The following is a 15233-nucleotide window of genomic DNA, read 5'->3' as shown; positions in this document are numbered from 1 at the left end:
TATCTACCGTAATTTTATGATGGTTTAGTATGCTATCTACCGTAAATATTTTATCTACAATGTAATTTACGATGTAAATTGTCTTACCTTTATAATGCAGAATTTCTTCTTTGTCATTTTTTTTATACTGTGTAGTTATGTATACGTATTTTTGATCGCTCCAAGGAATACTTCAAACAGGTCTTCAGTTGGTTGGTGGCACGAGCGCCACCACTCTTCTTGAAGTTGGGATTGTAATATGTTAGTCGCTCCCCGGGTTTTAATGTTATATTTATTTTTGACGTGTCTCCAAAGAGTTTCTATAGTTTGGGTCTCAGCACCAGTTATTGGATCAATGAAATTTTCTGAATGATTGACCGTTTTATGGATAAACCCATGTTCATTTAAAGTAGAATACGCCCGCCATTTATCGGAATATATAGTAGTACCTTGTTCAACTTCGTTTAATATAATTGGCAGTAATGTATTTCGATCACGCTTTTCAACTTTAAAAAAACGTCTCTCTAAAATGCCATCATGTTTACAACACAAACCAAAAATCCATGGCCCTTGAATTCGTTGTCCGTAATTTTGATTACTTATTACTTCGTCTTCATCTGAACTTTCTTCATTTTCATCTTCATTTTCTTCGGGTTTGCGGTCTCCAAGACGTAATCTTCCACGATTATATTTCCTTTTACCTTGGAACAAGGATTCATCTATTTGTACAACTAGACCAGGACCTCCCATTTTTTTACGTTTTTGAAATTCAGCTACTGCTACGTCTCGACATAAATTATACCAGTCAACTATAGTTGATCTTGATTTTTTCGTAAATACCTCGGCTTGTGTTACCTTTATTTGAAATACCCAATACCAAACAAGTTCTACGATATCGCACAAACTTAAACCACTGTTACACTTCCCATTTTTATCCATATATGTAAAAAAGTTGTTGTTCTTGCGTATGGAATAAAATGTTTGGCATCCTTTTTTCGTACATCGATTATAAATTGTTTTCAAAATATTACCTTCCGAATCACGTTTTCGACTATTTTTCAGAACTTTTTTTAACTCGCCACCACAAATTGTTTGGTTTTTAATTTTTGTACATGTTTGGTCGTCAATTGGTAATAAACCGCGTATGCTTAAAAAATGTTCTCACATCTCTTCATTTTGAATTATGTGTCGATATAAATAACTCATAGTTGACGAACTCATAATAATAATTATTAAATAATAATAAATAAATCACAGTAAAACCACGTATAGGTTTCGACACGACACGACTCACGACACGACACGACTCACAAACAAACACTAAACAGGTATAATATAAAGATATACCTACTAACCTACCTAACTTACTAAGTTATAAATATAATATAATTTGGGGTTTCAATAAAAGCTTAATCTTAAATCTTAATTGCAAAATGATAAAGTATACATAATAATATAATATACAGCATACGGTCATACGGTAGATAGCATACCAAACTATCATAAAATTACGGTAGATAAAATATTTACGGTAGATAGCATACTAAACCATCAAACGTGCGGTAGATAGCATATTGGACGAGTACCAAATATTTTAATGGTTAAAATGAACTATTTGCGATTAATTAAGGACACATTTTTTATTAATTTTATTTCAAAATTATACCCATATAGAACTTATAGTAGGTTGGATTTTAATTCCCAGCCTTATTTTGTCATTTAATGTGGTTGTAGAGTTATTGTAATCAACCAAAATTACAAAATGTAGAATTTATCATAAAATATTATTTCTGCTACGAAATAATTCAGTTCTACTTTGATACTTTGATCTTTTAGAGATTTTTTCAAATCTTTTCCGAAACGGTACACCCAATAAATGAAAAGTTCCGTCTACATTTCAAACGCACCTTGCGCCTATGTGAACTTACCGTGCAATTATGCTATAAATTATATTTTTATAATGCTGTTATAAAGATAAACTGCGTATCGTGTTATCGTGCTATCATTAGTTTTTTCCATGTTATAATTATTTATACGGGACGATGCGTGACGGTAACTGGTTAAAATTTGATATCGATAATTAATAAAGTAATACCTATTGAGTACTGAGTAGTAACAAATTGGTAGAATATAACGTTTTATCTGTATAGACTTTTTGACTGCGAAATTAACGTTATCGTTTTCGAAGATGTAAAAGTAAACAGTCGGACATGCTACTATAGTTTTCGTCGGTTTTCCCAAGTTTTAGCGTAAAATTATTGGTGTCGTCTTCATACCAAGAGCAGCGGTTCCCAGTCTTTGTATATCCGTGTACACATTTCGAACATTTTTGCGTACCACTTGGCTACAGTGACGAAATTACAGATATCAACTCTTTATAATGCATTACCATACCACGGACGTACAAGAGCCAGAGCAAAACGCTTCGTATTTGTCGAACTCGTACGTTGTACGCCACTGGCGGCGAAGTAAAAATAGGTTGTGTTGAGGACTGACGGCTGACGGGTTTCTCTGAATTTCCCATAGAATTATTTCTTATTGTCTACATCAGCGTTTCTTAAACTGTGTTCCGTGGAACCCCAGGGTTCCGCGGAGGTCACTTCAGGATTCCCCGAAACTTGTGGTTTTTATTCAAAATTTTAAATGTTGACACATAATTATAACTTTTATTGCAAATATTCCTTACATAAAATGACGCATTGAAAGTATTGAAACAATGCAGCGGTTCTAATTGTCGAGCTGTAATAGTTTATTTTTATGAGCTCAATAAAAAAAAGCTAAAAAAAGTTGGGGGTCCACGGTGAAAGTGCACATAAAAAAGGGTTCCACGGATAAAAAAGTTTAAGAAACGCTGGTCTACATCACAGAAAAAGTCGTCGCTACAACTACAACTGCTATTGTGTTTTATAAATAACGAACTTTATTTCCGAAATTCTGCGTATTTGGTCGAGTATTTTTTGTATAATAATTGTGAAATAGGCAATGAACAAGAAATTAAGTACTATGTAACACTTTTTCAAATAAAAGGGTTAGTGTCCCTTGAAATTTGCAGCCCGATTTCCCCCTCTTGCCTTAAAAAAACTAAAAACTAAAAAAATTGCAAATTGAAAATATCCATAAATAGCTCAAAACAATTCAAAATATTGTTAAAATTGTATTGTGTTTAAAAAATTATAATACAATCATTCGGTGAACATTTCATTAATTGACGGTCATTATTTCACACCAAAAATCAAAATTGAATTTGTCAAAAACTGCAGGCTTTGGGTACAAATCTAGGTTGTTCTTTAATTTTAGGTTCTAAGCCGACCGATGAATACATTGAAATTACATAATGTGTATTTTAGTAGAGTGTATTTATTGGTAAAAGTTCAAACGAGTTTGATTTATGAAAAACTGCAGGTTGATTTATGCAATTTGCATTACATTTTTACCTTTATACATAGTTGCATGTACGTTTGATACAAAACATTTTTTTATTAGACCAAGACCATAGTTAATTTCGTCGTAAATACAATTAAAATAGTTATAAAATATTTTAGTACTAAAAAGAGTCATTTAAATATGATTGATATGAATATGAAGATTTAAATGTAGGAAACTATAAAGCCACTATGATATGTGTAGGTATACGGTTACATACAATTATGATTAAAAAATAACATAATTTTATATTTAAAAACCTTGATGGAAATGTAAAAAACTATACCGGAGGAATGTAAAAACATGTCTTAAACATTTAAACATAATTGAACAATTAATTCATACATTAACCGAAGAAAACACATTACTGTAATTCTAATTTCTAGGTTATAATAACACAATATGATTATACCAATCAATGAAAAAACCTACTTTATATTAAAAGCAATTTATTCTTTACAATAAATATAATTTGATATTTACATCTGTATTGTTGTACACAAATACACATAGTAATTTAGTATTAGTTTTATAAATCAAATCAACATTTATAATATGCATTTATTTTTCATCATAAATTATTATTCCATGTTAACTTTTACAATTTATTATTTTATACAACTTCTATATTTTAATTTGTATATTCGTTGTTCTATTCTCGTTCTCTCCATATCCAGTAGTAATAATAGGTGCAATACAAAATACAAATATACAATGTATTACTAGTACAACAGTATGCACTCCCGTATTGGCACCTCCTATGTTATAGGGCTGTTGAAAATACATCTAAGAGCGCCTTAATTTTTGTTATTTAAACCTATAGCCTATAGGCTATACTTGAAGGTCCTTTAGATAACAGGTTAAAAAGTATACCCTTCTGCTGTACATTAGGTGTCGTTGTGGGTCACTGAAATGGAAGGTGTTAAATTTGAATTCGATGCTATATTATTGTATATAGGTATACGATAAACAATACGGTCTGTCAGTCAGCTTATATTTTAATAATATTTTTTAATTGAAAATAAAAAGTAATAAAATCATTAGTTTTCGTTTAATTATCTAATTTTGCCCAAAGTTTAACTTAAAATAGCAATAAAAAAAAAACTATGAATATTTATTCATATGTCTTAAAGTGACAGTATGAACTACTTATTACTTGTTGTAAATGTTCAATCCTTAGCTATAAAAACTGATCATTTTATAAATTTGTAACTTCAAAATAATTTGAAAATTGTTGAGACTTAGATGAATTTTGTCAAATTCTTAACCTTTAATACTTATAAAAAATGGTGCTTGTGCTTACGTATCTTATTTTTTAAATTCGTTATAACAACTTGTCAGGAATCTTGAATTAAATTTTCAAACTATTTGACCCAATGAAAAATCTTATTGATATATTTTATAGAAAAAAGTTTTTCAACGGTCTATAAATAGCTCAAAACTAGTCAATATATTTTGAAATTTTATCATGTATAAAAATAAATATTTGGTGAAAATGTTAAGTATCTACGACTTATTCGTTATTGAATTTCAAAGAATAACAAAATCGTTCGATGAGAATTCATTAATTTACGACTGAATATCCAATGTCAAAAAAATTTTAACTAACCGCTAGTAAAAAAATAATTAGACTTCCCGGTTAACTTTTTTGTTTAAAGTAGGAAAACTAATGAACATCTTGTAGTATATTTTTAAATCTTAGATAAAAATAGAAATTCTAACTCAAAATAATTTTAAAATATTCGTAATTTTCACGATGTAATTATCAACTTTATTTCTAATTTCCATTAACAACAACTTATGATGAATAGCCAGTGATGTAAATTTTATAATACAAACTGTATAGTATTGTATTATACAAGTGTATTATACGTTGTGTATTAAAAAATAAAATACAAATGGTATAAAAAAAAAAAAAAACCGAGTAATAAATGGTAAGCCGATTCGCCGTTTATGCATGCAATGAATTTTGTTTCAACTGATAACAGTGATATAACGACAGTTACGTGTCGCGACAGCTGGTCCCCACTAACTGATGCGCCATGGCGGTAGTTGTACGGCATATCAGTCATCACGTTTTGTATAAATGTATTTATTTATAAGTTATTAGTGTAATGGTGGTATTAATTATTCTTATACAATATTGTAACTTTTATTTATTGTGAATAGTGTTATTAATTCGTATTATGTGTTAATGTGTTATTACGTCTTACATTTAATAATGTTTAACTAAAATTTACAATAATTTTTAACTCCTGAATAATTGAAAAGTTAGGTACCGTTTGTTTTTACAATGGGTCGACCTTCGAAACAAAAAGCTTTTGTTGATAAATATTTTATTAAGTATTATATTGGAAAGACGGAAAAGCGAAAATGCATATTTTGTAAGGAGTCTTACGCCTATAATGCATTTCGTTTAGCTAAGCATTTATTAATATGCCGAAAAACGGATTTCAAATTCCAAAATGATAAAGTAAAAATTGCATCTTTGTTTAAACTTAACAACTTTGAACAGGTTAGTTTCAGTTCAAATAGTAGCACGGAAACAATATCATCTAATAATTTGGGTGCAATTATACCAGCCTTTTTAAAAAATGATCAAACTTATGAGGATTCTGAACTTATGGTTGAAAATCAAGATTTAATACAAAATTCAAACACAATTGATTCCTATGAAATTATTCATCAACATATTCCTGCTAGTTCTACTACTACATCTTCATCAAACACAAATATTTTTAAGAATGATTCAAATGCAACTAAACTAACAACTTTTTCAAGTAAAATTTCAAGAGAATCAAATACTAGAACTTTGGATGGATATGTCGATCGCCTCATTAATATACAAGAACAGGTAATAACTTATATTGTTTACTTTAATAGAATAAATTCTAGATAACTGGATACTAATAAAGATAATTATGATGAAAAGGCAGTTATTAATTTGTTGAATTTTAATATTTTTTAACTACCTAATGATTAGGTATAAAATATAAATATATTTATTTATCAAATAAATTAATGTATAATATAGATTAGGTCTTAATCTATATTATACATTCACTAATCAATTGATTTTTATTTAACTAAACTAGTGCTATTATAATTTATAGGAAGAAATATGGGAAATTCTTGCTAGAGCTTGCTATGCATCTGGGACAGCATTAAGTTTTACCTAAAATGTTTACTGGCAAAAAGCATTTAAAAAAATTCGCCTCTGTTTAAAACTACCTACGCGGTATCATTTATCGAACAAACTTTTAGATGCAGAATATAACAAAATTGAAAATAAAGTGACAGCAAAAATAAACAGTGCTCGTTTTTTATCTCTTCAGTTGGATGGATGGAGTAATATTAGGTAGGTAATTAGTATTTTTTGTCAATTCCTTTAGTAAAAAACATATTTTTCTAATTATAGGCAAGAACCTATCATAAATGTTATATTGACTACTCCAGAACCTGTAATTTTTAAAATTATTGACACTGGAAGCAACTCACATACTGGAGAATACATGGCTAGTATAATAGAAGATGTATTTTGCGCTGTAAACATTAAGAAAATTATATCTGTTGTCACAGATAATGCTAAAAATATGACTTGTTCTTGGAAAATTCTTAAGGAAAAATTTAAAGATGAAAACATTTCATATTATGGCTGTGCTGCTCATGTCCTAAACTTACTTAACAAAGATCTAATGCAGTTAAATACTTTTTCATTACTGGGGGATTCAGCTAAAAAAATTTGTGTTGAATTCAAACAGTCCCACATATTAAATTCACTTTTAAAAGAATTTCAAAATGCTGATCCTGATAAAATTAAAAAAAAAATAACACTCAAGTTACCTATTGTGACCCGTTGGGGCTCAAATGTGCAATGTTTAAAAAGTCTTATTTTTAATAAACAATATTTGCAACAAATAGCTATTTCTCCAAAAGCTATTAAGTATTTGAGTAAAAATTTTTCAGCTAAAATATTAGATAATGATATATTTTGGCCAAAAGTTGAAAAACTTATTAGCATACTTGAACCTATTTCGATTTGGATTAAAATTTTAGAGTCTGAGGCTAGTAATTTATCAGATGTTGTCTGTGCGTTTCATCAAATTGACGACAAAATAAAAAATTTAGTTTCAGTATCAAAAGAACAACAAGGTATTTTATCATGCATAGAAAAAAGAAGAAAAATGGCAATTGAAAAAATTCATTTATCTGCACATTTATTAGATCCTAGACACAAGGGAAAATATTTGACTAAAGAAGAAAGTGTAGAAGCTTCACAATTCATTTATTATTTTGCAACCTATATTAATTTACCACAAGCTGATGTATTATGTGATTTGGCAAACTATAGAACAAATAGTGGCTTATGGGCAAGAGACTTTGTGTGGAATTGTCTAAATACTAAAACCGATGGTAATCAAATGAACATAATAACATGGTGGAATGGAATTTGTTCGTCTTCGAATTTAGCGACAGTTGCATCAGCCATTTTACAATGTCCACCTACCTCAGCTTCAACAGAGAGATCTTTTTCTACTTATGGACTAGTGCATACAGCAAAAATAAATAGATTAACTACGGATAGAGCTTCTAAATTAGTATATGTTAAGCACAATCTAAAGCTACAAAATAGTAATGATGCTGAAGATTTAGAATGTTTTGAAGATAATAGTCTGGAGATCAATAATTCAGATGAAGAAGATGAAGAAGATGAAGAAGATGAAGAAGATATACAAATTAATCCTGATGAGACAGAATCAATTTTCCAGGCTGTAATTAACAAAAATAAAGAGTATCAAAAATAAATATTGGTAATTTTTAATTTTATCGTTACCTATACACTGTATTATAATTTATAACTTTTGATTGATTTGAAGAAGAACAAGTTATTATTTTATTTTGTTTGTTATTAAATTTTGTTATTACCTATATATTATTAATAGTTAATTTTTTATAGGTAATTTAAAATAAAGTTATTAATTTATGTTCTGTTTTTATAATAATTATAATAAAGTTTGTTTCTTTTTTTGTTAAAAGTTCTTATTTATTAACACCATTGATTACATTTAATCAATGTTAACACTATAGTGTGGGGGGGTCTAAATAGTTGTGTAATTACTGTAAATACTCACAAATTAATTAATTAAATACTAATTCTAATTACTAAAAATATTAAAATCTAATATTCTAAACTTAGAAACAATATATTTTTATTTATTTATAATTACCTAACTCATAACTGCCATTATTTAATTTAATATTTAAAATGGATCATTATTCATCAATAAACTTCAATAGTTTTGATTTTACTATACTTGAATAACTATATTTAACAATAATGTAAACACCAAACAATTTTTTTTTAATACTGTATAATACACGTATAATACATGTATAATACACGTATTATACAAATGAAAAATATAATACGGTATTTTTACATCACTGTGAATAGCCTTGTATTCAATTTTCAAGTATTTTGACAAAGAGAGAATTATTTTTATCAACAATAATAAATAAAAAACCAATTATTTTGAAAATTGAATGGTGTATAGTTACTTCAAAAAAACTTAATCAATTTTGTGAAAACGCCGGTCGGCTTGCGATTTATGGACAAACGCCGAAGTAACGCAAATTTCTAATTTTGCACTGTTTTAAAAGTACTGTTACATACTTCAATATACTGGGCTATACCGGTCGGAAAACGCTGCGGAATACGCTGTGTATGGTCCCGGCCTAGGTATTACTTATTAGTTATTATTATAATTTACAATGTATACCAGTCACTCGATAAACACGTTATCGAGTACGATTTTCACTGAAAAAAATATTTGGTAATTTCAGCAAGAATCTGATAACTGCAATCAACTTTTTTGGTTGCCTCTGTGACAACAAAACATTATGTAGAAGTTACAATGTATTAAATGTTAACTATTCTGATAGTGGTGACTGTACAATTTTGCTGTAAATATGCATTTAACTGTCAGAAATCAGTATGCAATTGTGAGTTGTTCACAAATCCTTTTGTAATATTTACCAAACAATCTTTTTATCAAAACACTATTTTTTTGTTATAAGTACTAATTCTTCTTATACAAATATAATTTTTTTAGTAAGGCCTACAATATGATTTAGTGCTTTTTTGCAGTATTGTTTGTAATAATTACATAACTATTTTGGTGCTTTTTGTAGTACCTAGGTACCTATTGTTTGTAACAATTATACAACCATTATGGTTAATTTTACAGTATACTTTTGTTGATTTCAGTGACACGTTCAGAGGGGGAGACAAAGCCCCAAATAACTTTTAAAGCTCCCTAAAAATACGAATAGAATACATGTTAGGTATTAAATGTAAAAAAATATAGGTACATCATTTATTATTTCAAATTTTTTTATTTTTACGAAACATGATTACATAATTATTTATACGGCTTAGTAAGGTATATACATTGTACATTACATGACATTTTGAATACCTATACCTTAAACTAAGTTATTTTTAAGTATTCAGAAGCAAATAAATATTTGATTAATTACTAATTATTACAAAAATTGTATAATTCTGTTAAGTACATAAAAGCTTATATTTCAATTTTTGAATTTTTATATTATATACATTTATTAAAATAATTAGGTTATAAATTATAATACATAATACTAAATTATAATTTATACATAAACAAAAATAACAATTAAAAATATTAATAATACGATTGTAAGAATCTGAAGGATGTAAATTAACTTATAGTTACTGCGCAAGTGTATATACTAAATAACAATAATACTAAATGGCACTTCTCAATGTAACATATGTAGAGCCATTTGACAGTACACTAATATTGTTTGGAATATGAGAATAGAGCATATGATGATATATAAGGACTTCATTAATTATAGGTGTAATTACTTCATAAGAATAAAAATGCTCATCATAACCAATAGTATTTAATTTTAAACATTTGAATACAACTACTGTATTATTATACAAATATATATCATTTATGATACCAAACTCGGGGAGACTATTTTGGTTTACATCAAGAGTAAGAATCATATTGGTTTGATACTTAGTACCTTTAATAGAAATCCAAGAACAACTAATAAGTGAATCTAAAGAATCTATTACCATAAATCTTTTTATATTTTGGATATCAGTGTTACTAATTAGGTTGTTAGAAGAACCTGATTCAATAGTATTACCTAAATTTCCCTTAATAAACAGATTGTTGAGAAGTAGTTGTTGCCTAATAGCCAAGCTCATACAAATATTACGTCGATTACTAGAGGAATTGGCTGATATTTTTGAAACCCTATGCTTTGCTTCAAAGCGCATACACCATAAATTTACTAATGGACCAAACTTTTTAATCATTGTGTGGTAATGTAAAATAAAATGATACTTAGGTCTGAGATGTTGTTTGCTATATTTTAAATACAGATCATTGTGTTCTGCAACAAGAGTTTGGATTAGTTTACAACACTCTTTTTGTAATGTTGTAGATGTTGTAAGATCAGTAATTTGTCTGAGCAAAATATAAATACACCATACTGTTATGTTTCAACTTAACTGTATTAATAATAAATATGAAACACATAATTAACAGTTGTAGTTAAACATTAATTATATTACAAAGTTGTATAATTATATTACAAAGTAAGAACGAACATGTTTTTATTGAACAGACAAGAATGACAAAGAAATAGAATGTAACAACATATATATTTTAGGTTACCTACTGGCATAGCAGTGTGACCATACATAACACCCTTACACTTAAGTTTTGAATAACTACAAATGTAATAATAAATAATATAATGATTTTAACAATAACAAATAATACACAATATGAATAATTTAACATTACACAAACTAATTAATAATATAGAAAATCTTTTTTTAAGTTAGGCTTACGCTGCCTTTTACAATTAATAACATTTTTTTCTTCACCTATTACATTTTTTTCTTCAAGGTTTTCATTCTCATCACTCTCACCATTTATACTAATTGGTCCTAGGATTCTTTTTCTTATATGTCTACTTGTTCTTCTAAACTCTTTTTTAAACAAATCAATCAACCAATAAGACCTAGGTGCATTAGCTTTCTTAATTATTTTTCCTGGTACCCACACATTATCTTTTAAGAATAATATATCCTCTTGTGGTATAAATTCATTACACTTTTTTGTATGCCTATTATAATAATGCTTTTGCACAGTTTTTCTTAATTTTAAACTATTTTTCACTTTATTGGAATTAATGTATTTTGGACTCAAAAGACTTTTTAAAATGGGTAATTTTTCCTTAAGTTTCTTAGACATTAACAGTTCTGCTGGAGAAAAACCCACACGTTCAATACGAGTGTTTCTATATTCCAACAGTGAAATATATGGGGATTGCTTACTCTCAACACTCTTTTTTAAAATTTTTTTACAAATCCCCACAAATTTTTCAGCTAAGCCGTTGGACTGCTGATAATTAGGACTACTTGTAATCACTTCAAAGTTCCAGGCTTTTCCAAAGTTCCTAAATTCGATGCTATTAAATGGTACATTGTCAGCTACTACTATATCAGGACTACCAAACCTAGCAAAAATAGACATACATTTAGAAATTATTTCACTAGCTGACTTATTAGAGATATGTAACAACTCTATCCAGTTAGAATAATAATCAACGACTACCAAATAATACTTATGATCAAACTCTAATATATCTGCTCCTAATCTTTCCCAAGATCTGTTTGGTACAGGATGAGATAGTAAAGGTTCCTTAGGTTTAGCATTTTGTAGTTTAGTACAAACATTACATGACTGAACTAATTTCTCTATGTCTTTATCCATACCACGCCAATACAGTAACTCTCTTGCTCTGGACTTACACTTGACTATTCCCCAGTGTCCTTCATGTATTATTTTTAACATTGGATTTTTCAATATCTCAGGCACAACAACTTTCTTATTTAAAAATACTAGTCCGTCTACTATCATTAGATCATCTTTAATGTTCCAATAAAATTGTATGTTGTGTGGGACTTTATTTTTAGTCATTGGCCAACCAGTGTTGCACAATTTGATAAGGGTACTTAGTTCACTATCTTTTTCTGTTTCTGTTTCAAATAACTTCTTTTTCTCTTTCGACATAGCTAGACTTTCTATTAACTCAAGAACCACTAACTCTATTTCAGGATCATTATCACCTTCTGTGCTTAAAAAATCCCTTGATAATGTATCTGCAATGTACATCTCTCTACCGGGTGTAAACACAATACTTAAATCATACTTTAGCAGTCGCATTCTTAATCTTTGCAGTCTCATAGTTACTTTATGCAAATCTTTTTTGAAAATAGACTCCAGTGGTTTATGGTCAGATTGAACAACTACTTTTCTGCCATAAATAAATGTATGAAATTTGTCACACGCGAACGATATGGCTAGCATCTCTTTCTCTATTTGGGCATATTGTTTCTCAGCATTATTTAAACTACGAGATGCATACGACACTACATGCCCATTTTGTATTAATGCAGAACCCAGCCCATCTCGAGAAGCATCTGTCTGTATTATGATAGGCTTTTTGTTATCAAAGGTTTTAAGAAGCGGTGATGTTGATAACAATTTTTTAAGCTTATCGACGGACTGTATGTGTTGACTTTGCAACTTAAATTCAACATTATTTTGTGTAAGTTGTCTTAAAGGTGCAGTTATTTTACTTAGGTTTGGTATAAATTTTCCAACATATTTTACTAATCCTAACAATCTCAACAGCTCTTTTTTCGTTTTTGGATAACTTAATTTTACTACTGCTTCTATATGTTTCTTATCTGGCCTCACACCCTCATGCGAAATTTCATGTCCAACATAACTTACTGTATTTCGCTTGAATTGAAACTTTTCCTTATTAAATTTTATATTTAATTCTCTAGCTCTGTTTAACACTCTAACAAGGGCTCTATCGTGTTCTAGTTCTGTTGCTCCTGATATAATAAGATCATTAAAATAACAGAGCACTCCATCAATTTCTCCAAAAGCCTCACTTGTCTTACGCTGGAAAACTTCAGGTGCAGATGAAATTCCAAAAGGTAATCTCATAAAACAATAACGACCAAATGGTGTAGTAAACGTACACACTTTTGAACTATCCTCATCTAATTTCACGTGCCAGAAACCATCTTTGAGATCTAATACACTAAACAATTTTTTACCTTCTAACCCTGCTAATATTTCTTCAACGTTTGGGATGGGATGGTGCTCTCTCCTTATTGCTTTATTAAGATTTTTTGGATCTAAGCATAATCTAAGTCCTCCTTTAGGTTTTTTAACAATCACTAAGGGACTTACCCACTCAGTCGGTTCATTTATTTTCTTGATAACGTTCCTTATCTCCAGTGACTTAATAGTATCTTTTAACTCAGGAATAATACTAAATGGTACTCTCCTATTTGGACTTATAACTGGAGTTACCTCTTGGTCTAAAGTAATATGATATTTTTTCCCTGTAAACGCACCTAAACCCTCAAAGATATCACTTTAGGACTCAATAATCTGCTCTTTACTACTAACTTTATCTTCCAACTTTGTCAGTGTTACTGTATCTATTCTACCAATCAATTTTAATAATCTGCATGCGTCTAATCCTAATATAGGAATAGCATTACTAATATCTACAATTAGAAATTTTATTTTATGTCTCTCACTTTTGTTTTTTATAGTACAGTCCAAAATAACTTCTCCTTCTGGTTTTATTCTTTGATCTCCAAAACTTATTAGGACAGTCCTTGTCTTATCTAATTTTTTTATTTTTAACAATTTAGCTGTATGGAGAGGTAAAATATTAGCCTCTGCACCAGTGTCCAATTTGAAATTAACATATAGTTGTATTTCTTTAAAACTGACTATTACATCTTTGAACCATGACTTGTTACTATCACTACTAATTAAAGAGTGAATAAACAAATTATTAGTGTCACATTCACTATCAACTATATGCACATGCTTTTTTTCTTTCCTACAAACAGAAGCAAAATGATTTTTGCCTGTACACTTGGCACACATTTTATTATACGCTGGACAACTCTTTGGGGGATGTGAATAGCCACATTTACTACATTTATTAGTATTATTACTATTATTAGTATTATTAGTATTATTAAAACTATTAACCGATTTACTTTTACTTTGATAATTTTTTTTCCACTTAAAATGAGCCTTTGTACCTTCCTTTGTTTTGACTGCATCTACTCTCTCGACTGCATTGGTTCTGGTCTGACTGCTTTGCCCTTGGATTGCGTTGGTCTGTTGTCGACTCGCTTCTGTGGTTCGACAAAATTCAGCAGCTTTCTCCAATGTAAGGTTGGATTCTCTCAATAGACGTTCTTGTAGTCCGACATCTAACAGCCCCACTATCAACCTATCACGACACAAGTTGTTTTTTTCCATAAATTCACATGATGTTGATAACGTCTGTAGTTCTATTATGTATTCTCCGATACTCTGATCCTGCTTCTGCTTAGCGTTGAAGAATATAAATCTCTCATAGACAATATTCTTACGAGGATTACAATACTTTTCAAATTGTTCTAATACTTCACTCACTTTTGCAGTTGCTGATACATTGAACGTATTATACAATTCAATGCCTTGATCACCCATTAAGTTTAATAGTATAGCTACTTGTTGCTCGTTGGGCAAAGTGTTCGTGGACGTTGCTAGTACATATAAGTCGTACCTTTGCTTCCATCTTTTCCACACTTCAGATAGGTTACCGCAAAAATTTACTTCTGGAGGTGGCTTAAAAGCTGTTACTCCCATTACTTCAGTGTTTGGATTACC

General features: G+C 29.1%; 2 protein-coding genes across 2 annotated transcripts; both read right to left on the bottom strand.

The window, feature by feature from the left end:
* Positions 1-79: 79 nt before the first annotated feature.
* LOC111028031 lies at positions 80-1270 on the bottom strand. Its single transcript, XM_022306559.1, has one exon. The coding sequence runs from the start codon at positions 916-918 to the stop codon at positions 136-138; it is 783 nt and encodes a 260-aa protein (XP_022162251.1). The 5' UTR covers positions 919-1270; the 3' UTR covers positions 80-135.
* An 8374-nt stretch (positions 1271-9644) lies between these two features.
* LOC111028029 (uncharacterized protein K02A2.6-like) lies at positions 9645-15212 on the bottom strand. The gene is made up of 5 exons (XM_022306558.1): positions 14565-15212; positions 13958-14477; positions 11728-13897; positions 11361-11595; positions 9645-9719 (listed from the first exon to the last, which is right to left on the bottom strand). The coding sequence occupies exons 1-5, from the start codon at positions 15210-15212 to the stop codon at positions 9645-9647; spliced, it is 3648 nt and encodes a 1215-aa protein (XP_022162250.1).
* Between the last annotated feature and the right edge of the window lie 21 nt (positions 15213-15233).

The sequence above is a fragment of the Myzus persicae genome, unplaced genomic scaffold, assembly GCF_001856785.1.
Source record: "Myzus persicae strain clone G006 unplaced genomic scaffold, MPER_G0061.0, whole genome shotgun sequence".
Taxonomy (NCBI): domain Eukaryota; kingdom Metazoa; phylum Arthropoda; class Insecta; order Hemiptera; family Aphididae; genus Myzus; species Myzus persicae.
This window is presented reverse-complemented; position numbering and strand designations above follow the sequence as displayed.

What these genes read in the sequence shown, in the direction of transcription:
- LOC111028029 (XM_022306558.1), bottom strand. Translation starts at nt 15,212, where the DNA reads ATGGGAGTAACAGCTTTTAAGCCACCTCCAGAAGTAAATTTTTGCGGT. An exon ending in GGTTTTTCTCCAGCAGAACT is followed by an intron (nt 11,596 to 11,727) that starts GTTAATGTCTAA and finishes TTATTATAATAG; the next exon opens with GCATACAAAAAAGTGTAATG. An exon ending in AAAACCTTGAAGAAAAAAAT is followed by an intron (nt 9,720 to 11,360) that starts GTAATAGGTGAA and finishes TCGTATTTTTAG; the next exon opens with GGAGCTTTAAAAGTTATTTG.
- LOC111028031 (XM_022306559.1), bottom strand. Translation starts at nt 918, where the DNA reads ATGGATAAAAATGGGAAGTGTAACAGTGGTTTAAGTTTGTGCGATATC.